Source organism: Elephas maximus, chromosome 1 (assembly GCF_024166365.1).
Source record: "Elephas maximus indicus isolate mEleMax1 chromosome 1, mEleMax1 primary haplotype, whole genome shotgun sequence".
Lineage (NCBI taxonomy): Eukaryota > Metazoa > Chordata > Mammalia > Proboscidea > Elephantidae > Elephas > Elephas maximus.
Genome location: NC_064819.1, coordinates 222966702 through 222993271, shown reverse-complemented (window position 1 = coordinate 222993271; position 26570 = coordinate 222966702). Strand labels below are relative to the sequence as shown.

The 26570-nt window shown below is 40.4% G+C and overlaps 1 protein-coding gene across 9 annotated transcripts in view; it reads right to left on the bottom strand.

Annotated features, from left to right (window-relative positions):
- CCDC170 (coiled-coil domain containing 170) overlaps positions 1–26570 on the bottom strand; it is a 141711-nt gene that overhangs the window by 45944 nt on the left and 69197 nt on the right. For all 9 annotated transcript variants that reach the window (XR_007519623.1, XM_049903710.1, XM_049903755.1 and 6 more), the window contains 2 exons: positions 17278–17595; positions 4850–5050 (listed from right to left, as the gene is read on the bottom strand). Coding sequence is in view for 8 of the 9 variants with exons in the window: in XM_049903710.1 (XP_049759667.1) it covers positions 4850–5050; positions 17278–17595 (519 nt within the window). In the remaining variant the exon portion in view is untranslated. The remainder of the gene's footprint in view (positions 1–4849; positions 5051–17277; positions 17596–26570) is intronic.

The window sequence follows — 26570 nt, the reverse complement described above, 5'->3', positions numbered from 1 at the left end:
GGGAAAGACTGATGAGAAGGACCTTCCTCCAGAGCTGACAGAGACAGAAAGCCTTCCCCTGGAGCTGACAGCCCAGATTTGGACTTCTAGCCTCCTAGACTGTGAGAAGATAAATTTCTCTTTGTGAAAACCGTCCCCTTGTGGTGTCTCTGGTTTTTCTAGCAGCACTAGGTGACGAAGACACGCTCCACGGGGTTTTCAACGGCTGATTTTTCAGGAGTGGATTGCAGGCCTTTCCTCCAAGGCCCCTCTGGGTGGCCTTGAATCACCGACCTCTCCGTGAGCAGTTGAGCACTTAGCCATCTGTGCCACCCAGAGACTCCAAACCCAAGCTCCCCATACAAACAAATTGGAGCTTTTTTTTTTAATTAAAATGCTTTGGATAATGTCTTTACTTTTTTTTCTCTAAATTTTAGTTTGTTGTTGTTGTTGAGAATATACACAGCAAAACATACATCAATTCAACAGTTCCTACATGTGCAGTTCAGTGACACTGATTACTTTCTTCGAGTGTGGAACCATTCCCACCCTCCTTTTCTGTGGTGTTTCTCCCTCATTAACATAAACATACTGCCCCGAAGGTTCCTATTTAATCTTTCAAGTTGCTGTTGTCAGTTTGAACCCATATAGATAGTTCTTAGAAGAGCATGATGCTCAAAGCAGAGCTTTATTACTAGTTAAGGTAAACTGTTGTTCAGTTTTAAGATAACTTCAGGGGATATTTTTTTCTTTAAAGTTTTTAATGTATCAAGAAAGTCAGGGTTCATATTGTAGCAGGTTAGAATTACAAAACTGTTTTAGGGGTTTTCCTCTGCTGATTTCTGTGGCTTATCTGGTCACACATATACAACAGATGCTGTTTGATGGATGAGTAAATCAATCGATGAAATTTCTAGGGCACACTTCCATGGTTTGGGTTCTATCTTTGATATGTTCTTCTCACACATCTGGCATTTGCTGGCAATTAAATGTTTAAAATAAGTATAATTTCCTGATGACTAAACATATCAGCACTGAGTTTTCAGTTAAGCATATCAGCTTAAAGCTTAGAACAATCTATCTTTTAATTATCAGGATGAAATTATGTGTAAGTGTATATTTTCCAATTTTCTTAAATAGCACAGATAGAAATACAACTTAATCTCTTCCTTCCGAGCCGTAATCATTACACATATCGCTTATTATACTCTGCTGCAATGCCACAGGTTGCTTTTGGTTCTTCATCATCAGGTTCTCACTTCTTATTGCTGTATCAGCTCTTCCCTTGGAATTGTTAATTTCTAATCTGTGTGTATAAAAGTTAAAAGTTAAAAAAAAAAACTGAATAGGCAGTCCCCAGGTTACGAACGAGATCCTTTCCTAAGTGTGTCTCTAAGTCGAATTTGTAGGTTTAAGTCAGAACAGGTACATATCAGGCTTACTTTAGGACAAGAGAAGGAGCCCTGGTGGCACAGTGGTTACAGCATTCGGCTGCTAACTGAAAAGTTGGCAGTTCAAACCCACCAACTGCTCTACCTCCATAAAGATTCACAGGCTTGGAAACCCTGTGGGGCAGGTCTGCTCTGTCCTATAAGGTCACTAGGAGTCCGACTCAGCAGCAGTGGGTTTTGGTTTGGTTTTAGTGCATGAAAATGCTCGAAGCCTTTTCAATGATTTCAAAGCTGCACGTGCACAAGTGAAGGCGACTGTGATGAATCTGTTGTGAGCAGGTGTTGGTTCAATCGTTTCAAAGTGAGGGCAAGTTTACGTAACGTTAAAGAGCAAGTATGAATTGTCTGTAAGTTGGACATTTGTAACCCAGGGACTTACTATATTTTAAATAAAATAGAGTTGACAGCTTTTATGTGAAGGTATGAAAGCATCTTTTTTTTTTTTTTTTAATTTCTACATGTGACCCATCCACTTAACATGCAAGGACCTATAAGAAAATCAAGAGGATTATGACAGGACCAACCTAGACCCCACTCTAGCTGAATTTCTCAACAGAGGAGGTGTCTTGGCTGTGCCCCAGAGGGTTAAGGTTGCTAGAAACTTTAACTTCATAGAAATGAAGTATAACTATATATTTTGTGCATCTGAATCATAGTTTAGTGGATAAGAAACCAATTTGATTTTTTGGTTTTGTTAGAAACTGTATTCTACACTATTTTGCATAAACCTCTACATCGGAATCGACTCGATGGCACTGTTTTTTTGTTTTGTTTGTTTTCCTACATCCTTAGGTGGTGCAAACAGTTTGTACTTGACAGCAGTTCAAACACACCCAGTGGTACCACGGAAGAAAAGGCCTGGCAATCTGCTTCCATAAACATTCCAGCCAAGAAAACCCTAGGGAGTAGTTCTACTCTGTAACACATGGGGTTGTCACCATGGGTCAGAATTGACTCAGTGGCAACTAACAACAGCATTTAAACTCTGTATAACACTGGTTTTCAGTTGTACATGCATATTGCCATTACTAAGCCATGCATTTCTTAGGCAGTTATCTATGGGGGATTCATCATGGACAGAATCAGTTTACCTAATTTGCTTTCATAACTGAATCATTTTGGCATAATACCAATTAAAATGAAAGAGTCACATTCATATAATGCAGGCATGGTATTTACTCGACCTTTTTTTTTTTTTTAAGTACAGAAAAATGAAAATGATTAAGTTTCTGGGGTACAGATTTTTTAACCCAGGAGTATTTTTCTGGGCCAAATTCTGCACCTATGCTCTTGATTCCATTTGTCTCCCTTTCTCCTACTACTCTCCCCTCTACAGATTCCTGCAGCCCACAAACACTTTCCTTCCATCCTGTCCAGCAAAACCTTTCTTTGATCTCTTTTTTCACGGCTACTGATTCATCTCTCTTTTCTACTTGGTCACTAAACTTTACAGTACCAAAAAAACCCCACTGCCGTCAAGTCAATTCCAACTCATAGTGACCCTATAGGACAAAGTAGAACTGCCCCATAGGATTTCCAAGGAGCAGCTGGTGGATTTGAACTACCAACTTTTTGGTTAGCAGACAAGTTTTTAACCACTGTGCCACCAGGGCTTCACAGTAGTCTATGCTTAATTCCATACTTAATTCTCTATCCCTTCCCTCTCTAGTCAAAGCAGCAAACTGGCTTCTCTTCTCCATCCACGCCACTAAAACTGCCTCTCTGAGGTCACCCACCATCACATCATGAGTCTGGACCCCTTCTACTCTTTCTCTTCCACTAGGTTGTTGTCACCATCATTTGTGATTCCACATTGCAAACTCTAGGCCACAGAGACATCAAAAGGATCTTTCTAAAATATTGTGATGCTCTAAATCATTTATTACAATTCATCTTCTACAGACTAAAGAGCACTCAATCATCATAATCCAGCCCCAGCTTGCTCTTCCAGCCTTCTCTCCTGCCTGAGCCCCACCAAGAATACCATGCCTCCATCGTACAGGAATAGCCACCCTGCATTCTATGACTAGACCATGCACTTGCATACTTTCACATCTTTGTTTAAACTCTACAGTATCTGCCCCTTCTCTCTACTAAAACCCTACTTATCTTCAAAAATGAACTTAACTATCACTTCCTGTCATGGATTGAATTGTGCCTTCCCCTCCCAAAAAAATATAATGTTGAAATTTTAACCCCTATACAATAAATAAATAAAATAAAAAAGTATATATATATATATATTTTTTATACCTATGAATGTGACCTTGTTTGTGGAAATGGCGTCTTTCTTTGAGGTTATCAGTTAAGTCATACTGAAGGGTCCTAGTCCTGATCCTAGAACCATATTAGGTTGGGTCCTAGTCCTCATCCTCTTCTGAGTAGTGTCTTATAAAAGAGCAGAAGAGACATGAAGAGAGAGTCACGCACAAGGGAAAGACAGCATGTGAGGATCTGTCCACAAGCCAAGCAATGCCAAGAAATGGCCAGGCTACCAAACGCTGAAAGAGACAAGGATCTTCCCTAGAGCCAACAGAGAGCAGAGCCCTGCTGATGACCTGAGTTCAGACATCCAGCCTTGAGAACTGTGAGATAGGAAATTTATGTTCTTAAAAGCCACATACCTTGTGGTTACTTTGTTATGGCACCCCCAGGAAATTAAGATGCTTCCCTGGAAAAATCCTCCCTTTATCCAGAATTTATCACTGCTCTCCTTATGCTCTCATAGCACTCTATTTGCTCAGTGCACCTACTATAGCATGTATAGCCTTATAGTACGAAAAAGTATTTGAATATCTGTCTCCAAGTCGATTCTGACTCAGCAACCCTACAGGATAGAACTGTCCCATAGGATTTCCAAGGAGCAGCTGGTGGATTCAAACTGCTGATCTTTTGGTTAGCAGCCAAGCTCTTAACCACTGGCGCCACCAAGTCTCCACCTCCTTCCCACCCCACCCCACCCCCAATTCATTATGAACCATTTAAGATCAGGAACTGTATGTTATTCACACCTTAACCCCAACCTTTAGGTCCTCATAGATAACAGGCATTCAATAATACCTGTTGAGTTTAACTGAACTAGTATGAATCAAAAACCCATTGCCGTCGAGTCATTCCAACTCATAGCAACCCTATAGGACAGAGTAGAACTGTCCCATAGAGTTTCCAAGGAGCACCTGGTGGATTCGAACTGCTGACCTTTGGGTTAGCAGCCTAGCTCTTAACCACTATGCCACCAATTTGAATTAAGGGAACTTCGAATTATAGGAAGAGACCCGAAAACAATGTCCATTTTTCCTTGAAATCTGTTCAGGCCAGTACTTAATCAATCGAAGTCCTGTAATATTCAGAATGTTTTCAGGTAAAACATTACTCCGCAACAGACGTCTCCACCCATGGGCATACCCTCAGGTTATTACTTTTTGTTTCTCAAAATTCAAGTTGTCTCGCAAAAAATCTCCAGAAACCAGCTCCCCCTCCAGGTGTGTCACTTGAGCCTGAAGAGTCTCCAACTTGTTCTCGGCTTTCTGGGCCCTCTGTAGAGCCTTCTGGTGCAGCTCAGTCTCATTCCCCAACTGTTGGACAAGCTTAGATGTTTGGGCTTCAAGCTGGGAGACCATCTGGAAACAAAGAGAAACAGAACAAGGATAAGCCTTGTTTTAGATGCAACAAAGTGTTAAAATCTAGAGCTCCGGCCAGGCAGCGTAACTATTTATAACACCCACTTCTAGAATCTTTGTAAAAATTAAATAAAAAATAAGTAATTGACAGCAGCATTTGCCACCGCTTGCTTGAAAGAAATATACGTTCATTTAATTAATCTTCACAGAACTCCTTAAACAGGTTAATTGGTAAATATTTATGGGTAACATTTACTTACTTCAAAAATTGTCATTAATTTAGGAGCTTCAAGGCTTAGTTGGAAAAAGAGTTGAGACAAAAAGTACTTTTAAAAACCTACAAAAACATCATTCCCCAAAGAAACTCTTTGACCGCATGTATTTGATTAAAAATTATATAGTGAATTAATCTTGACAAGCAACCTAGAAGGCTTAGGGGAAATTCTAGTGCAGAAATATGTTTTTCCAAATTTCTATTGCATATTAGATACTTATATACTAAATTTATGGCACTGCGAGCTACATTTAAAAAAAAAAAAAAAAAAACCATTGCCTTCGAGTCTAATCCGACGCATAGTGACCCTATAGGGGAGAGGTGAACTGCCCCATGGGGTTTCCAAGGAAGAGCTGGTGGATTTGAACTGCCAACCTGTTGGTTAGCACCTGGGCTCTTCACCTCTGTGCCACCAGGGCTTCTCCTTTCAAATGCTGAGAAGCGATGACATTATTACACAACTATGTGTGTAATAATGTCATCGCTTCTTAACATTTGAAAGGTCAAATCCCTTTAATAAGGGCAACTCTAAGTAGGGGCCTAACTTACAAGACAGAGGCCCTGGTGGTGCGATGGTTAAGTGCTCAGCTGCTAACTGAAGGCTTAGTGGCTGGAACCTACCAGCAGCTCTGCAATAATCTTTCAAGGCAGGAGGATCTGATTGCTACCTCCTCTTCTAGGCATAAAATTATTGCGGGTCCCATAAAGGCCCCCACAGTTCATCACAACCCCCCTAACTTGCCCAATGCTCCCATTTCTTTCCTGAAGTTTCTCTCTTTGTCTTGACCTGCTCCTTAAACCAAGAGCAACAAAAGTTTACCAAAGACCCTCAGGTACAATGTGAGAACACAAACTGGTTTCACTAAAGGCAGTTTTCATAAAAGGTTGGATTCAATAAAATCACCAGGTTTGGGGTGATATAAATTTGTTCTTATGATTTTGGAAAGGGGCAGGAAAAGAGTAGTAAATATCTCCATAAACTACAGTACCATTTTTGCCGAAATGGAAACTTCTGAACTGTTTCAGATTTACAGTCTATGTTTTAAAAAAGATAATTACTGTTTGCCTGTCTATAAACAACCATGGTTAAAGAAGACATTCTAAAACCAAACCCACTGCCATCAAGTCAATTCTGACTCATAGTGGTCCTATAGGACAGAATAGAACTGCCCCATAGGGTTTCCAAGGCTGTAATCTGGTGGTGAAGTGGTTGGCTCCTAACCGAAAGGTCAGCCATTAGAAACCACCAGTGGCTCCTGGGAGTTTAAAGATGTGGCAGTTTGCTTCTTCCATACAGATTTACAGCCTTGGAAACCCTATGGGGTCGCTGTGAGTCGGAGTTGACTCAACAGCAGTGGGTTAATCTTTACAGAAGCAGACTGCTACATTTTTCTCCTGTGGAGTGGCTGGTGGGTTGGAACCACCAGACTTTCAGTTAGCAGCCAAGCGTTTAACCACTGCGCCACTGGGGCTCCTCTAGAAGACATTTTAGCTGTCTTCAAATTTTTTGAAAGGTTATTCTGTGGAAGAACAATGAGATCTGTTCTGAGCTGCCCTCAGAACTCAGGTTTAGAACAAATAGGTATAAATCAGAGAAGGAATCCCATATCAATATACAGGAGAATTTTCCCCCTGGCCTCATAATTACAAAAAACATATGCCCATTATAAAATATTCAGTAAAGACACAAAAACTGTAAATAAGCCAAACATAATCACCCAACGTCCCACTACCCACAAGCAGCAAGTAATATTTTTAAATAATTTATTACAGAGTTTTGTGCACTGTTAAATTATAATTGAGATGATATACTATATATACAATTTTGAGTCTTTGTTTTTACTTAATTATATTTTGAGCATCTTCCCATGGCAGTCTTTAAAATTTTAATGGCTACATTAGGAGTCCATCAGGAGAAAGGACTATAATTTACATAGGCATTCCTTTATGTTGACAAGGAAGAACAAACTTTCTAATAATTGTTTGCTGTTAGCTGTCCTAGGGTCAGCTCCGACTCATGACAAACCCATGTACAACAAAACAAAATGTTGCCTGGTCCTGCACCACCTCCCCAAACCGTTGGTATGCTCTATTTTTGTGGCCACTGTATTTTGAGTGTTTTCCAACCTAGGGGGCTCATCTTCCAGAACTGTATCAGACAATGTTCTGCTCTGATCCATAGGGTTTTCACTGGCTAGTTTTCAGAAGTAGACTGCCAAGCCTTTCTTCCTAGTCTGTCTTGGTCTGCAAGCTCTGCTGAAACTTGCCTATCATGGCTGATCCTGCTAGTATTTGAAATACTGGTAGCATAGCTTCCAGCATCATAACAACATGCAAGGCACCACAGTACAACAAACTGACACACAGGTGGTGGTTCTAATAAGACTCATTGTTGTCTAAATATACTGTCCAGTTGGCCAACCACCTGTCAAGAATGTCACAGGGCGGACTGAAGTACTGCATGGGAAAAGTTAGACTAGATGATCTTTAAACTCACTAATTTTGTGTTTCTACAGCTCTGAAGGTTCAATTAATTCCATACTTCTGTGCGTACCTGAAACCAGATTTTCGATGGTAAGCTGCTTCAGAGACACGTGCAAGAGATCGTTTCCCAAGGAAATTTTAAACATCCTTATTGAATCTGAGGCTTCAGAATGCTCATGTCATATTTCCAACCCTTAATACCTACTACCTGTAATAAATCTGATCTTAAAGCAAAAGAAATGATGGCTTGTCTTAGTACAACTGCAAGGTAACTGATGGATCATGGCCAAGAAACACGATCCAGAAGATGCTGCCTCCTGGGAGCGGCATTAATGGAATTATACAAGGCATAACACGTTTCTACACAGTAACTGGACTCCAAGGAGAAGGTGGGTCTTTCTACCAGAGGAGGCTTCAACACGTTCCCTATCCCACAGCTGGCCTAACAAAGAGAATGGAACCAAAAAGAAAAAAGACACAGAAAAGCTCAACTGGAGAGAGGGAGAACTGTGCAGTCGCATGGCCACAGTCAGCACCCCGCAGACCTGACTGAGGAAAGCAATGCCTTCCATAGTATCCGTCAGTAAAGATCCCGTTCTGAAGATAACAACTTGAGCAACTGCAATAAGTTGGGCTAAGGTAGTTATAATGACCCTTGTGAAGGCTAATTTTGTGTGTTAATTTGGTAGTGGTTAAGTGCTATGGCTGCTAACCAAGAGGTCGGCAGTTCGAATCCACCTAGGCGCTCCTTGGAAACTCTGTGGGGCAGTTCGCCTCTGTCCTATGGGGTCACTATGAGTCTGAATCGACTCAACGGTAGTGGGTTTGGTTTTTTTTTTTGGTTATGGTGCCAAAAAGAATTAGTCAACATTCAATCGTTTCAGGAAGTAGCATATGATCAAGAACCGATGGTACTGAAGGATGAAGTCCACGATGCACTGAAGGCACTGGTGAAAAACAAGGCTCCAGGAACTCACAGGATACCAACTGAGATGTTTCAACAAACAGATGCAGCACTGAAGGTGCTCACTCGTCTATGCCAAGAAATTCGGAGGACAGCTACCTGGCCAACCGACTGGAAGAGATCCATATTTATGCCCATTTCAAAGAAAGGTGATGCAACACAATGTGGAAATTGTCAAGCAATATCACTGTTATCACACACAAGTAAAATTCTGCTGAAGATCATTCAAAGGCAGCTGCAGCAGTACCTCAACAAGGAACTGCCAGAAATTCAGGCCAGATCCAGAAGAGGACATGGAATGAGGGATATTATTGCTGATGTCAGATGGATCCTGGCTGAAAGCAGAGAATTCCAGAAAGACGTTTACCTGTGTTTAATTGACTATGCAAAGGCATTCAACTGTTTGGAGCCATAACAAATTATGGGAATTCCAGAACACTTAATCGTGCTCGTGAAGAACCTGTACATAGGCCAAGAGGCAGTCATTTGAACAGAACAAGGGGATACTGCATGGTTTAAAATCAGGAAAGGTGTGCATCAGGTTTGTATCCTTTCACCACATTTATTCAATCTGTATGCTGAGCAAATAATAGAAGAAGCTGGACTATATGAAGAAAAACATGGCATCAGGATTGGAGGAAGGCTCATTAGCAACCTGCATTATGCAGATGACACAACCTTGCTTGCTGAAAGCAAAGAGGACTTGAGGCACTTACTGATGAAGATCAAAGACTACAGCTTCAGTATGGATTACACCTCAATATAAAGAAAACAAAAATCCTCACAACTGGACCAATAAGCAACATCATGATAAACGGAGAAGAGCTTGAAGTTATCAAGGATTTCATTTTACTTGGATCCACAATCAACACTCATGGAAGCAGCAGTCAAGAAATCAAATGACACACTGCATTGGGAAAATCTGTTGCAAAAGAGCTCTTTAAAGTGTTGAAAAGCAAAGATGTCACTTTGAGAACTAAGGTGCGGCTGACCCAAGCCATAATATTTTCCGTCTCCTCACATGCATGCAAGAGCTGGGCAATGAATAAGGAAGACTGAAGAATTGATGTCTTTGAATTACGGTGTTGGCAAAGAATACTGAATATATCACGGACTGCCAGAAGAAAAAATAAGTCTGTCTTGGAAGAAGTACAGCCAGAGTGCTCCTTGGAATTGAAGACAGTGAGAGTTTGTCTTATGTACTTTGGACATGTTATCAGGAGGGACCAGTCCCTGGAGAAGGACATCATGCTTGGTAGAGAAGAGGGTCAACAAAAAAAAAGGAAGACCCTCAACGAGACGGATTGACACAGTGGCTGCAACAATGAGCTCAAACATACCAATGACTGTGAGGATGGTGCAGGACCTGGGAAATGTTTTGTTCTCTTGTACACAGGGTTGCTGTGAGCCGGAACCGACTCGGCGACACCTAACAACAAAAACAATGGTGCCCAGTTGTTTGGCCAAACACTAGTCTCAATGTTGCAATAAAGGTATTCATATGTAATTAACATTTATAACCAGCTGACTTTAAGTAAAGCAGATTACTCTCCATAATACATATGGGCCTCACCCAAACAGCTGAAGGCTTTAAGAGCACAAACTGAGGTTTCCCAAGGGGAGTCAAGACTGTAACACAGAAATCCTGCTTGAGTTTCCAGCCTGTCATCTGACTATGAATTTCAGGCTCTAGATTGCTGGAATTTCTAGCTTGCCATCTGACCTAAGCATTTTGGCCTAGTCAATCCCCAAAAACACACCAGTTAATTCCTCAAAATCAGTCTTTCTCTCTCTCTCTCTATATATATATGTATATGTATGTGTGTATATACTTATATATACACACATACATACATATACATGCACGAATGTTTATATGTACATACATATGTGTATGTATCTGTATGAATATATGTATACAACTGTGTATATGTATGTATATATTTATAAAGAGAGAAGGAGGGAGAGACAGGATAGAGATATAAATACATACATACTGGGTTTACATATCTATGGAGAGAGAGAAAGAGAGATTTCCATCTTGTTGGTTGTGTTTCTCTGGAAAACCCTGACTAATACAACCCTGAAGGAAGAAGCAGACATCTTGATGTCAACCAGACTATGGAACAAGACCTTTGGAGTCAGATAGTCCTCGTTTCAAATCCCCATTGCACCACTTACTGCAGCGTTAACTGAAGCAAGTAATTAACCTCTCTGAAACTCACAGACTTTGCTATGACAATTAAATGAGCTAATTCAGGTAATATTTCACAATCAGCTGAAGTTCAACACACTGCATCCAGCGTTATCACTGATATTATTACTCCAGTGTGTGGGTTCAGCCAATCCTATGTTTTGCCATAAAGAGTTAGGAATCCCTTTGGAATCATCCTATGTCATGTTTCTCAAACTATTCTCAGCAGTAGAACCTGTTCTTCAACCAGAAATCTTTCTGGGAAGGAGAAACAATAGACAGCCACATTTGAATCAAAGGTGAGAGGGTCCCTCCAGGCATCCCCTGCCTGTGGCGGGTCTGAGGGGGGTTCCATGGAGCCCTGAAGACTCAGCAGAGTATGGCCTAAACCACTGAGATGGAAGATGGCTGAATGGTGCAGGAACGTACCCCACTGCTGTGCTAAGTTTCTGGGGTCCAGACTGGAGCCGACAGCCGACAGCCTCCCTGTGCCCTCTGGCACCACAGAATTTTAGCCTCACACGCTCACTTAGGTCTCAGTGCACTACATATGCCACCAACAAGTTTTCTCAGAGCTAAACTTACATAAATTTATTCAACTATATTAACATTCCAATATGACTCAGTTCTTGAGAACATCAAATGCCAGAGCCTAGGTGAGACTATGTGTCCCACCAAAACCGTAAAGTTGTGTTTTTCACACCAAGAAGTCAAAGAATCAATACACTTTTTCTTTCTTTTTTCCTTAGTATCATCTGTTTATATGCCCCTGATATTCCATGGGACAAAATATACCAAAGACTTTAACACTGAGATGTAGGGAATGGGGTCAGAGCACACAAAGAATACATACTTCAGTTTTTCTAAACAAAAAGGGGCACTGAAGTAAACTGTCCTTCAAGAACAAGCAGCTCTTGGTTTTTGGAAATGAAGTCATAATGCCCTAAAAGAATTAATTCACTTCCCAAGGACAAGTAGATGCTGAGTTCTCCAGAGAGGCATTCTTGTCCTAACTTTAAACCAAATAGGAGCAAAAAACCTCTAAGCTTAAGAAAAAGCCACCTGGGTCACTTAAGGACCAGTGCCTTTTGGTCATAAACAACTCTTTTCCAATTATAATTTCAAGCTAGAATTTTCACCTAGGAAACCTATTAAATAAGTTATCAAGTATCAGGAACATAGCGCCAGTCAAGTTCTCCTTCCTCCTTGCCAGTATGTGTAGCCAACACTGTTGACCGACTAATCCTACCCCCTCCTCCTTTGTGCAAGTTAACTATGGAGGCTGGGCAAGGTAAAAACTCTAAATATTCACTCTTCTAGACCAGTAGTGGCCAGAGGTGCCCATAGGACATAATTTTGGACAATGAAATGTCAGTGGAAGTCTTCTGGGGCTTCTGGAAAAATGCTTGGTTTAGCCAATTGGAGGAATAAGAACAGAGGAAAGAGATGCTCAAGCCGAGGGGGTGGACAAGGAGGGTGTCTTAGTTTCCTAGCGCTGCTGTAACAGAAAAGCCCACAAGCTGGTCACTTTAAAGAACAGAAATTTATTTTCTCACAAGAGGCCAGAAGTCCAAATTCAGGGCACTGGCTCTAGGAAAAGGTTTTTTCTCTCTCTCTCTCTCCCTTTCCCTCCCTCTTCCTCTTCCCTCTCTCTCTCTCAATATCTCTCCCTCTCTCTCCCCCCTCCCTTCTCTCTCTCTCTCTCAGCTCTAGGGGGAAAATCCCTAGCTTCTGTAACCCCAACATTCCCAAGTTCCTTGGTGAGCCTTACATGTTCTTCTGTCTCCCCCAGTTTGTACTTGCTTGTATCTGTACCTAATCTGCTCTTTTTATATCTCAAAAGTGCTTAAGCTTAAGACATACTATATACTGGTATGGCCTCACTAACATAACAAAGAAAACCCTATTCCTTGGTTCCTTTGCCATGAGACCAGAAGGACTGGATGGTGCCTGGCTACCATTACTGAACATTTTGATCAGATTCTATAGAAGAATCCTGATCAAAAGGGAGATAAGGCAGAACAGAATTTCAAATTCTCATGGAATCCAGACTTCCTGAAGCCATGGAGGTTGGATGAGTGCCTAAAACTATTGGCCTAAAACAATCTTTAAACTTTAAACCAAAAATATCCCCTGAAGTCTTCTTAATACCAAACAACAGTTTAGTTTAACTAGTAAAAAATGTCTGCCTTGAGCATTATACTCTTTTAAGATATATCTATGTGGGATCAAGCTGACAACAGCCATCTCGAAAGATTAGACAGGAACCCGAGGGAGCAGTGAGTTTATGTTAACAGTGCAGGAACAGTTCAGAAAGGGAGAGTGAGAATGGTTGCACAACGTGAACATGGAATCACTGTCACTGAGTTGTACACGAAGAAACCTGAATTGATGTATACTTTTGCTGTGTTATATTCTCAACAACAAATATAAATAAATAAATTATTAAAAAAGAAAACTTTATTCCCAAAGAGGATTATATCCACAGGTATAGGAGTTAGGATTCCAGCACACATTTTGGGGGGATACAATTCAATCCGTAACAGGGGATCATGGAGGAATAACATCTCAGGGCCTTGAGGGCACCAGGCTGGGTCCCCAAAGCTCCCACAGACCCTATCCCCAGACTAAGAAACATTCCAATGGAGGAAACAAAGCCTGACACATGCTTAAAGAAGACCAACAATAATAACAAAAGATGACTAGATAAATGTTTCTCAAGTTGTATTCATTTGTCTTTAACTTAAGAAATAATACAGGAATTGATCATGATCACGTCCTCTCTCCACACAATTAGCTCTCATTCAGATGATTAGCCAGTGCAGAGACATCTAAAAGTAAGAAGTCTGCCTCAAATTCTAAATGAAATCTGGAATGTTGCAACTTTCTGTCATTGTGCAAGAAAACTCATTCAGGATTCCTGGGAACCTGGCTGTAGAACATTCATCTAAGACAGTAATTCTCATCTTGGGGTAATTTTGCCCCCAGAAGGCATGTGACAATGTCTGCATCCATTTTTTTGTTATCAAAAATTGAGGTGGGAAGCTACTGGTATCTAGTGGGTAGAGGCCAGGGTTGCTGCTAAACATCCTGCAGTGCACAGGACAAGCCCCACAGCAAAGTACCATCTAGTCCAAATATGAATAACGGAGGCCCCAGGTGTCGCAAACAGTTAAGAACTTGACTAGTAGCTAACAACTAAGTTTGGTGATTTGAACTCACCCAAAGGCACCTCAGAAGACAGGCCTGGAAACTGCTTCCAAAAGGTCACAGCCTGGAAAGCCCAGTAGAGAAGTACTGCTCTGCACACGTGGGGTTGCCGTGAGTCGGAATCGACTTGACAGCAACTGACAACAACAGCGGCAGTAGCAAGTCGTGGCTGACTTAGCTGAGAACCCAAAGGTCTACAAGGCCAGGGTTGAGAAACCCTGCTCTAAGATACAGGGAAGCCTTTAAAAAGAAAATTAAATTTTGCCCTAAGCAGAAAAGCAAGGAACAAGCAGCAATGACTTACTGAAAAAGTGTGGGCTTTGTCCTGAATTCTACTGAGAATTCCAAATACCGGAGAGTAAAAATGGACAGCAAAGGGATAAACACGAAAAGCAATGCTGAGTTAAGTAGGAGTCAATGTCAAGTGCAGAAGGGGCCGGCCAGCCCGAGCCGGCGTTTGGCCTTCACATCAGATTACTCAATGTGGACTGTGGGTTCGACCACGCCAGCTGGCAGGGTACCCAGCCTCCTCAACAAACAGATTCATCAATTTGTAAAGCTTCCATTCTTCAGAAACCTTTCTAAGACAATACACAAAATCCATTTTCTCCTGATTTGACTTGAAGATGAGTCACACAAGACGCCAGCTAAAGCTTGATTTCAGGCTTTTAAATAGGGAGAGCAGCTATTGAAAAAAATTACAGGGTAGGAAAGGCAGACAAAGGCACTAAAAAGACTGAATCATTCTAATTTTTATGAGGAGTGGGGGGAGGCACACCCAGCTTAACCAATTCACATCACTTTGCTTTAGAAAATAAACATATATATCATGCTGACAATTTTATGCCATGTTTCACATGCTGGAATTACAACAGTTTCAGGAAAATACTTGGAAAAATAGAAGGGGAAAGCAATAAAATAGATGGCCAAGAACCATTAACACATCTATTACCATTCAAGGTAAATAACTGAATGAAGTTTTTCTCCATCCTGTGACTGATTTTTCCTCCCACCCCCTGAATCCTGTACCTATATGTGTCCCTGTATGTGCACAGAATCGGGAAAAGACTGAGCTACCCTCGGAGTGGAATCCCTGAGTGGTGCAAACAATTAATGTGCTCAGCTGCTAAATGAAAGGTTGGTGGTTTGAGTCCACCCAGAGGCACTACAGAAGAAAGGCCTGGTGATTGACTTTTGAAAAATCAGCCATTGAAAAACATGTGGAGCACCCTTCTACTCTGACACACATGGCGTCACCAAATCCGCTGCCATCAAGTCAATTCTGACTCATAGCAACCCTAAAGGACAGAGTAGAACCCCATAGGGTTTCCAAGGAGACAGCTGATAGATTCGAACTGCCGACCTTTTGGTTAGCAGCCATAGCTCTTAACCACTACGCCACCAGGGTTCCATCTACTCCACAGCAACTTGAATTGGTTAAGCTGGATGTGCCTTCCCCCAGTCCCCATAAAAATTAGAATGATTCAGTCTTTTTAGTGCCACCAGCTCCATGGGGTGGAGGTCAGCCAACAAGAACTCTATGCGTGAACATTTCATATCCACAAAGGTGATTTTCTATTGGACAAAGGGGCCATGAGGGTTTCTCCTAGAGCATATGGGAATTTTGGAGCATTTTAAAAAGAAATTTAAATTTTTTAATCATTAATGAAAATCTACAAATGGAACCCTGAACTTTGAATTTTTTAGTAACATAAAAAGATGGAAAAAATACCTGCTCTCCTTTAGAGCAAGGATGAAATGAACAGAAGAAATAGTTCATAATGCAATTATACATAGAATTTGGATATTATCTGCTTTGAAACCTCATTCATGAGGACTTCAGTCATTTGCAATTCATGATAATTTAAACAGTCTGGGCTGAAGTTAGACTCTGCTAAGTAAAGCCTTACAGAAAATGAAAATGATTAATACTACAAAAAAAGATAATAAAATTAAAACAAGCTCCAGTCATATATAAGGAGCCCTGGTGGTGCAATGTTTAAGCAGGTGGCTGCTAATCCCAAGGTCAGCGGTTTGAATCCACCAGTAGCTCTGCAGGAGAGAAGACCTGGTGATCTGTTTCCATACAGATTACAGCCAAGGAAACCCTAGGGGCAGGTCTACCCTGACCGATAGCACCACTAGGAGTCAGAATTGACTAGATGGCACACAACTTGTTAAATAGAACCCCTAAAAGACTGTTCTAGGCACCAGAGTATTACAAAGAGGAGGCCAGAAGGAAGAAGAGGGAGACAGGGGAAGAGAAGCACAGCAACATTAGTTAAGGTTATTTGCCAGGCAGTGTCTTAAGGATGTTATAACCATTTTCCATTTAATATTCCCAATAAACGACAACCTAATGAGGAAGAAACTGTAACAGGTCTACAAACCCTTATCTGTAATTCCAAAATCCAAAAGGTTCTAAAAATAAAATTGACAGTTTTTTTTTTTTTTTTTTTGGTACCTCATTTACTGACAAAGCTTGACCTGACCTAAGCTGATTTGGTGGCAAATCCTGACCTGAAGTCACATAAGGCTATTTATAGTCTTCCTTTATCCCACTAGGTGGAGTGACTGACAGGCTTTGCTGCAGAAATGTAAATGTGGTCGAACATGGAGTGCTGCCTCCGTCGCACGGAGGGAGGGCTACCTCAGGCAGCTTTCTGTGGACTGTATTACCTCTCTAAACCTTGAAAATTTCAGGACTCAGAAACACATCTAAGGTTTCAGATGAGGGATTGTGGCCCTTACAGCAGATGAGGACACACAAACTCAGGAAGCTGCCCGAGGTGACACTGGAAGAAAGCGAATAAGCAGCAGACACAGGATTCAAGATCCAGTGGGGCTGACTCCAGAGCGCACGCTGGTAGTTAATGTCACCTGAGTGACTTGTTAGCCTTCTATATACTACACTATAACCACTGCCATTGAGTCAATTCCAAAGCATAGCAACCCTAGAGCTGCAACTATATACAACTGAAAGTAATAAAACCACATTTAAATCATACATTTTATTGATTGAGACAGATCATTTGCTGGGTCTGCCCAAATTACTAAGACTTTACTGTCATTAAGTTTATAAACAACCATCGCCCACTCACCCTTTTCCTGTTCTCTTCCTGGCTGTCCATTTCGCGAATCCTCTCCAAAATGGCGTCCTCTGTGGCCCCAGTCACGCCCCAGCTGCCCTTAAGGAGGGCTGCGATTTTCTGCCTAAATGAGGAGTACTGGCTTTGTGAGGCTGCGACTTCGTCCTGACTGGCCTTCAAACTCTTCTCCAGCTCATAAGTGCTTTTCTTTAGGTGGTTCAGCTCCAGCTTCAAGGTATCCCAGACCCGCTGGCCAGCAAGCAACCTTTCTTGGAAGATCTTAACTTCCTTTTCAAGAGCTTCTTTTGCTTCTGTAGCCCTGAGAAAGTCCTAAGACAATAACAGAAATTGAAGACAATAATATTAGCAGCCAAGGAAGCATGTTTCATTTGCAAGAGCAATTCATCTACCTTGTTTCCTAATGACTTCGAAAGGTAGGGTTAAATTCCTATTTCATTTTTAAGTCTAAGTTCCTGATAGACTCTTCATAATTTTAAAGACTATAGTAACTATGACTAAGTTCCTTAAAATAGTGAAGGATCTAGGGAAGGTTATTTGTGCACCTATTTCTACTCACCATAATCTTCCAGAGGCACAAAAGAGATAAAATCCATTTAAAAGGCACATGTATAGGCAATGAAGTTTATCAGTGGTTAGCAGGGGTGGAAGAAAGGGGGAAAAGGGTGGTTAGCCGTGATAGAAAATTTGCATTGATTAAGGGTAGGGTTGCACAGTCGATTACTGTAATTGCTGTCAATAAGCTGTACACCTGTAAAAAGTTAATGACAAAAGCTGTGCAGTAGATATATTTGCAACAACAACAACAACAAAAAGAGTAGCTGCTTAGGCTGCTTAAGCGCAACCAAAAGCCTCATGGAATTTGGTTTCTTGGTTTGGAGGTTTAGAGCCATGGTTTCATGGGACATCCCAGTTAATTGGCCTAATAACATGTTTAGTGCTTCTGTTCTACCTCCAAGGTAGTTGTGTAGTGTCTTGGGTCTTAAAAGCTTTCAAAGCAGCCGTCCAAGGCATAACAACTGGTGTCTATTTGCCTGGAGCAAAAGAGGAAGAATGAGAGTCAAGAATGGAAGGAGGATGTGGAATGTGTGGCTAATTGCCTCTATGAACACCTGCCTCCTTTCCTATGAGACCAGAAAAACTGGATGGTGCCTGGCTACCATTATTGAACATTTTGATCAAAGATTCTGTAGAAGAATCCTGGTCAAAAGAGTAAAAACACAGAACAGAATTTCAAATACTCATAGACTCCAGGATTCCTGAAGCCATGAAGATTAAATAAACCCTTGAAACTATTGCCCTGAGATAATCTTTAAACCTTAAACCAAAAATATTCCCTGAAGTCTTCTTAAAACCAAGTAACAGTTTAGCTTAACTAGTAAAAAAAAAGTCTGCCTTGAGCATTATGCTATTTTAAGAACTATCTATATGGTATGAAATTGATAACAGCAACTAGAAAGATTAGATAGGAACCTAAGAGGGCAGTGAATTTATGTTAATGAGGGAGGAACAAATCATAAGAGGAGGGTGAGAATGGTTGCACAACTTGAAGAATGTAATCAGTGTCCCTAAATTGTACATGCAAAAACTGTTGAATTGGTATATGTTTTGCTATGTATATTCTCAACAACAAAAAAATAAATAAAATTTTTTAAAAATACATTTAAAAGATCGTTACAAAGACACAGGGAACACTTAGTCCACGGGACTAATGGATCACAATTACCACAGCCTCCACTAGGCTGAGTCCAGCACAACTAGATAAGTACCCAGCTACCACCACTGACTGCTCTGACGGGGATCACAAGAGAGGGTCCCAGCAGAACTGGAGAAAATTTGTAGAACAAAATTCTAACTCACAAAAAAAGACCAGACTACTGGTCTGACAGAGACTGGAGAAACCCCGAGAGTATGGCCCCTAGACACCCTTCTAACTCGTCACTCTTGAGATTCACCCTTCAGCCAAAGATTAGACAGGCCCATAAAACAAACAATAATACACGTAGCTCAACCATGTGTACAAAGCTAAATTGGCACACCAGCCCAGGGGCGAGGAAACAAAAAAACCAAACCCACTGCCGTCAAGTTGATTCCAACTCATAGTGACCTTATCGGACAGAGTAGAACTGCCCCATAGAGTTTCCAAGGAGCATCTGGCGGATTCGAACTGCCCACCTCTTGGTTAGCAGCTGTACCACTTAACCACTATGCCACCAGGGACAGGAAATCTGGATACATGCAAACGGGGAAGCCAAGGGTCGAGAAGGGGAGAGGGTTTTCACGTCATAGGGTTGGCAGTCAACGTCACAGAACAATATGTGTATTAATTGTTTGAGAAGAAACTAATTTGCTCTGAAAAACTTCATCCAAAGCACTATTAAAAAAAAAAAGTGTTGACATCAAGTTCCAAAATAGTTGAATTTACACCAGATAAGATTGCTGAAAAAAAAACATTTCTGTCGAGTCGATTCCGGCTCATAGCAACCCTACAGGACAGAGTAGAACTGCTCCACAGAGTTTCAAATAAGATTAAATAAAAAAAGAAAAAAAAATTTTTTTTAAGATTAAGCGTTGGTTAATCCGCACTGCTTTAGTATTGCTGCCTGGTTAACTGGCAAAAATCTTTAGTTTTTTATTGATAATAGTACGTTGTGGATAAAAAGCACTAAAAAGAAACATAGTATCTTTGAATAATGGCCTCTACATCTAAACTGGCCAGTAACACCTAGGGTTGCTAGTCAGAATTGACTCAAAGGCGACTAACAACAACAAAAACAAGTTAAAATGCAATCATGACCTTTGCATTAGAACTGGAGACAGGAAAATGTTAGCTGAAACACTAATTCCTACTTTTTATGGAAGAGAGAATATCTTACTTTTTTTTTTTTTTTTTTACTTATGGTGTTTTTTTTTGTTGTTGTTTTCTTTTTTTTAATGCAAGGAAGTCTCAGGCTTCAATGGGAAAGAAAAGTCAGAGAACGGACAGGTAGTTGGAGAAGCCTGTCCTTTTCAGGAGGTGCAATGACCAGGCTAATTACAGAACCTATTTTGTAAAATGTCTTGCTTTTCAAGGTCCTAGCAATGGCTTCATTTCCCCTTTTCCCTTCTAAACTTCTCCCTGTGGAGACGCCACTGCTGCTGCTAATCAGTTTCCAAGGAGTGTCTGGGTAATTAAATTACACCTCTTAAAGTAGAGCGTCAGGGACACATTATCACAAACACAGTATTTCAACAGCTGGCAGATTTCATTGCAGATAGTAATACAATACCTGCTCAAATGTAGCAACCAGCTTCCCTCTGGGCCCAACTTTTACTCAGAAACTACAATCTAGTGTATGGTTAGAGGCACTAGAGGCACAGAGATCAAGTTAATCCTAATCGCCGGAGAGTTCTAAGACCAGGACTATTATATGTTAACTTTTAGATTGAAAGAATCTCAATGCGAAAGGAGGAAGTTTCCACGGTCAATAGAATGATTTCTTAAACCAAGGATTTACAACAGGCCCTCAGGATACCCAGAAATACATCAGATGCTTGAGTGTTACGGGTTTGCTGTCAGTCTGAAGTAGACTAATCTACAGCAATTTATACCAAGAGACCAACAAACACAATTTAAATACTTCAGCTCTGAGGGATTTTTCCACTCTAGCACCCTACTGTTGTTTGTCTTAGGAATAAGGGCCAAAATGATCCTCTCTAGCAAATCCAAAGCACTTTTTTTTTTTAAACCTAAGCACTAACACTCATGTCTAGTAAAAATTAGAAAATTAGTTGCTCATCATAGAATCCAGGAGCTTGTGTTATCGAATCTTTTTTTTTTTTTTTTGGACACTTTTCAGACAAGTGAACAAAAACTGTTTTTCGTATGAAATGCAGGACTGGGAGCCAGCGCCGAGGCCTTGGGACTGCCGCTCCCCCAGTGCTCTGGGTAAGGCTTCAGCAATCAGGGGCACTGGGCTAATGTACTGGAAACGGATATCATCAGACCGCAAATCCAATTACCTGCACAGCCATCAGGGCAAAGGCACTGGAGCGGAGTCTGGTCGCATAGCTACCTCAAGGCTACACTGAAGCACACAGCAGAAAGCAATGTGAGATTGGCATCAATGGCCAGGACCCGGGGACTGCAGTCAGACCACACTGACGCATGGAACAAGAAGCTCACTCTGAGCAAAAAACTCAGGGCTGACCTCCACAAAGGAAGTCACATTTGCCAATGAGGACAGGCCCTCCCGACAGTGACTGGGATCCCTGTAAAAAACTTTTTTTAATTAAAAAATCTTTATATTCAGTTCCATTAATGCCACAAATGAATAATGACCCCTTTGCAATTACTTTTAACAAAAGTATTTATAAATATTATGATGAAGGCATTCCATTTGGCTTCCCAACTAAATGCAGCATGAAGTCATCAAACTTTTCAAGAGTTTGTGCATTTAAACCCCAACAGATTTCTATTATGATGTTGCTAACTATTATATAGATAGCATATTGATCTCATGTATATCTATTACATAGATTGCATATACATGAGATCAAATTGCCTCTCAGAAATATGACTAATTATAGTCAGGACCGATAACCTCTGGCTTAAGCTTAATTCATCTGACCCTAGGCAAATTTTATAAAATTAAAAATTAGTTGGTTACCTCTACCCACTACAGTTAAGATTAACAAATAAGCTCAGAAGTGCCCCCAATCGAGCTCTCTCGTGCATCACTGATGGAAGTGTGAACAGGTAAAATTTTGGTACAGAAACCTATCAAAATTTAATACACACATATCCTTTGGCCCTGCAATTTCACTCCTAACAATCTGTCTGTAAAAAGGAAATATTATTAAATATGGGAAATGAGGTATGTACAAAGTTATCCAGTTACAGCATAATAGCAAAAATTAGATACTACATGCATATTCATTAGTATGTGATTGGTTAGAAATATGAAACATACATACCATAGAATACTACACAGTCTTAAAAAGAAATGAGAAAGCTTTTTCTCTTCTGACGGGGAAGACTCTCCAAGACATAGTCAGTGAACAAAGCAAGGCGTTGAAGAGTGTGTCTAGTCTAAGTGCTTAGCTGCTAACCAAAAGGTCAGCAGTTCAAATCCACCAGATGCTCTGCAGAAGAAAGACGTGGCAGTCTGCTCCCATAAAGTGTACAGCCTAGAAAACTCTATGGGGCAGTTGTACTCTGTCCTATAGGGCCGCTATGAGTCAGAATGACTCGACAGCAATGAGTTTGATTTTTGGTTTAGAAAGAGAGTATCTCTAGAAATATGTATAAGCAACTGCTAATACTTTCTGGAGAAAGGAATTGTAGCTGGGGGGCGGAAATGGAAGGAAGATGTGGCAAAACAGTGGTAGCCATGAAAACACCCTGTAAGTTTTAGTGCATTTAGAATGTTAAATGAGTCAACAGTGATATGAACACACACACACCTTAGGCTGCATCAGTAGAAATAAAGGATCTAGAATGAGGGAGGTGGTATCCCACTGTATTTCTCTTGAACTAACCAAGCCTGGAGATTGGCATTCAGTTCTGGGAATCAACTGTTAATTTAGATAAAAAACCTACTACCCAGTGCCATCGAGTCGATTCTGACTCATAGCGACCCTATAGGACAGGGTAGAACTGCCCCATAGGGTTTCCAAGCAGCACCTGGCGGATTCGAACTGGCGACCCTTTGGTTAGCAGCCGTAGCACTTAACCACTACGCCACCAGGGTTTCCAAAAACCTACTAGAACGGTGATATTCTAAATGTGATTTGCATACTGGTGCCCCTCCTGTAACTGCTTCGAGTCTCAACAAGATAAATTTGGAAATTAAGGGTAAGAGTTTAGTCATAACTATAGCAATTTGACATTGATGTAACAGCCAAGCATATGATCAGCACACTCAGTTTTGAACAAGGTATGGATTCATCAGGTTTTGTGGAATGCACGTGGTAAGTGGCATGTGCCCTGAGTGGATAATCACAGCAGAAACACATTACAACATGTGATATTTTAAGGTTAGTTTGCCCATTATCATGCAAAAGTAAAAAGTGTATAAAATCCAAAATTCATTTCTTCCATCCAAAGATAATTTAAATTTAACTATATTTTTACAGAACAAATTGATAGAACTGTACTGATGGAGGACTAAAGATGGATTTTGAGAATACAACATTTGTTTCATTTTAGATAAAAGTTACAAATAAGTATCTTGAGTTTCCTGAGATTGCTTTAAAAATCTCTCTTCTTTTCTCAACAACCCCCTGTGAAGTAGGTTCTCTACTATAAGTGTTTTAAAAGCAAAACATAGGAACAGTACATTATCCCCTGCAAGCAGTATTGTCATCAATCCAACCAAAACAAGTTAATAAGCAAGAAGCAAGCTCACTGTCACAACAAAATGTTAAATAATGACTATCATGGATTGAATTGTGTCCCCCCAAAATACATCAACTTGGGTAGACCATGATTCCCAGTATTGTGTGGTTGTCCTCCATTTTGTGATTGATATAATTTTCCTATGTGTTGTAAATCCTAATCTCTGCCTGTGGTTAATGAGGCAAGATTAGATTATGTTAAAGAGGATTAGGGTGGGGTATAACACTCTTGCTCAGGTCACATCCCTGATCCAAGATAAAGAGAGTTTCCCTGGGGTGTGGCCTTCATCACCTTTTAACTTACAAGAGATAAAGGGAAAGAGAAGCAGAGAGTTGGGGACCTCATACCAGCAAGAAAGCAGCACCAGGAGCAGAGCGCATCCTTTGGAGCCAGGGTTCCTGTGCGGAGAAGCTCCTAGACCAAGGGAGATTGATGACAAGGACCTCCTTCCAGAGCCAACAGAGAGAGAAAGCCTTCCCTGGAGCTGGCACCCTGAGTTCTATCTTCTAGCCTACTAAACTGTGAGATAATAAACTTCTCTTTGTTAAAGCCATTCACTTGTGGTATTTCTGTTACAGCAGGATTAGGTAACTAAGACAATGACACAAGCAATGCTTCTTCAAAGTATGCATATAGGGTTTTAATGCAGGGAAATTTTATTCATAACTCTGTTCAGACATGATGGCAGAACAACAAAAACTATGAATATAATAGTGATTCTCTATAGTAATTTTCTACATATACACTTTCAAAGACTAATGAGCACAGGGTATATAATTCTTTCTTTCCTATGTTTATTCTAATTATTTAAATTTCACTTTATGTATATGGCATTGGATACTTAAAATTCAGGTTTGTTCTTCATGTGTTTTTTTTTAAATAAATGTCTCCTATTAATTCATTTTTATTGTATTTTGCAAAAGTATTGATCAGCAATGGATTAGAGATCAAGAAAAACTTATCCTTCCCCCCAGAGAGCTTAAAAAAGAATGTACTAGAATACACGCAGAGTTGAGGAATGAAAATGATGCAAGTCTTGAAACCATGTTCTAAAAAAGAAATGTTGAAACAACTGGAGCATTTGTCCTGTAGATGTCTTCAAATAATTGAATGGCTGTCATGTGGAAGGAAGGTTTGACTTTTTCTGCTTGTGCCCATGGTTTAATGAAGTGGAAGCTGCAGAGCAACATTTTACTTCCAAATTAGGAAAACCTTCCCCAAATTTGAGCTGTCCCACTGGAATCATCAGTCTTGGAAAATAATTAAAATTCAGATTAGGTTTGAAAGTCTTAGTTATCTCCATAGAAGTCAACAGTGGTCAGCTACCCAAGAGGCTAATGTATTTTTGGGCTTCACAACAGTACTCAAACACACTGCCCTGTGCTGGTCAGACTGAGCCAGAAGGACCATGGACAGCTCCCACTAGGACATTGTAAGAGGGATACTGGCAAAATGGAATGGGTTCAGTATCACACGCTAAGATTTTTATTTTTAGCCCATAATTTAAAAAAAAAAAAGTATTTATATAATCATATTATTTAAAATACCATTTTAGCTGATTTAAAGTTTTTAGAATTAACCTAAAGACAAAGCATGAAAGACTTACTTATAGCTACAGAACTAAAACGTAAATATTATAAACCTTGATAATGTCAATACAATAATATAATAAAAACTGGGAAGTAGAGAGGGGAATAAAACGTAGAAGGCACTTGATTTTTCACATTTCATAGTATACAGTCTAAAAACACTATCTAAAATTGATGAATTAGGAATAGAAATGTATTACTTTAAAGTCTTAATGGTAATTATCAGAAGAACTGGAAAACAGAAACCAGTAAAATAGGTTATTTTATAATAGTGAGATGAGGCGTGAGGCATGGGAGGAGAGAGGGTTTTAAATTTTTACTTTGGGGCTTTATAGGCAGTTTGAATTTTTTTTTTGCAATGTAAGTAGATGTTATTTTAATATTTATCTTAATTTTAATTCTTCATCCAGGGACTAAAACTCTCAAAACCTCATAGACAATAAGAAGAAAGGTTCAAGCAAGGAAAGTTTGAAAGACTGAGGCCATTTAGGCAGAAGAAAAGACTTAGGAAGCCATGGTAGTTGTCTTCCAATGCTTGAAAGGTAGCGTTATGGACTAAATTGCGTCCTCTGGTTTTTAAAAATATTGCTGGAATTGTAACCCCTATACCTGTGGATGTAATCCTGTTTTGAGTCCCTGAGTAGTGCAAACTCTTAAGCTCTAGAGTAATAACCAAAAGGTTGGTGGTTCAAATCTATCCAGAGACACCTAGGAAGAAAGGCCTGGCAATCTACTTCCAAAAGATCACAGCCATTGAAAACCCTGTGGAGCACAGTTCTACTATGACACACATGGGGTCGTCATGAGTTGGGATCAACTCTACAGCAACTGGTTTGCGTTTGGGGGTTTTGTTAGGTTAGTGAGGCATATCAGCATAGGCTGTGTCCTAAACATTATCAGTTCTGAGTTACGAAAAGAGCAGATTAGACACAGAAGCAAGCATGTACTGGGGATGACTGATGGGCATGTGAGAATTGCCAAGGAACAAAGGAACACCCAGGCCTACTGACAAGGAAGGAATTGACATAGTCCAGACCGAAGCGAAGAGGACTTGAAGCACTTACTGATGAAGATCAAACACCACAGCCTTCAATGTGGATTACACCTCAACATAAACAAAACAAAAATTCTCACAACTGGACCAGTAAACAACATCATGATAAATGGAGAAAAGATTAAAGTTGTCAAGGATTTCATTTTACTTGGATCCACAATCAATGCCCATGAAAGCACCAGTCAAGAAATCAAAAGATGCATTGCATTGGGCATACTTGCTCCAAAAAAAAAAAAAAAAAGATCTCTTTAAAGTGTTGAAAAGC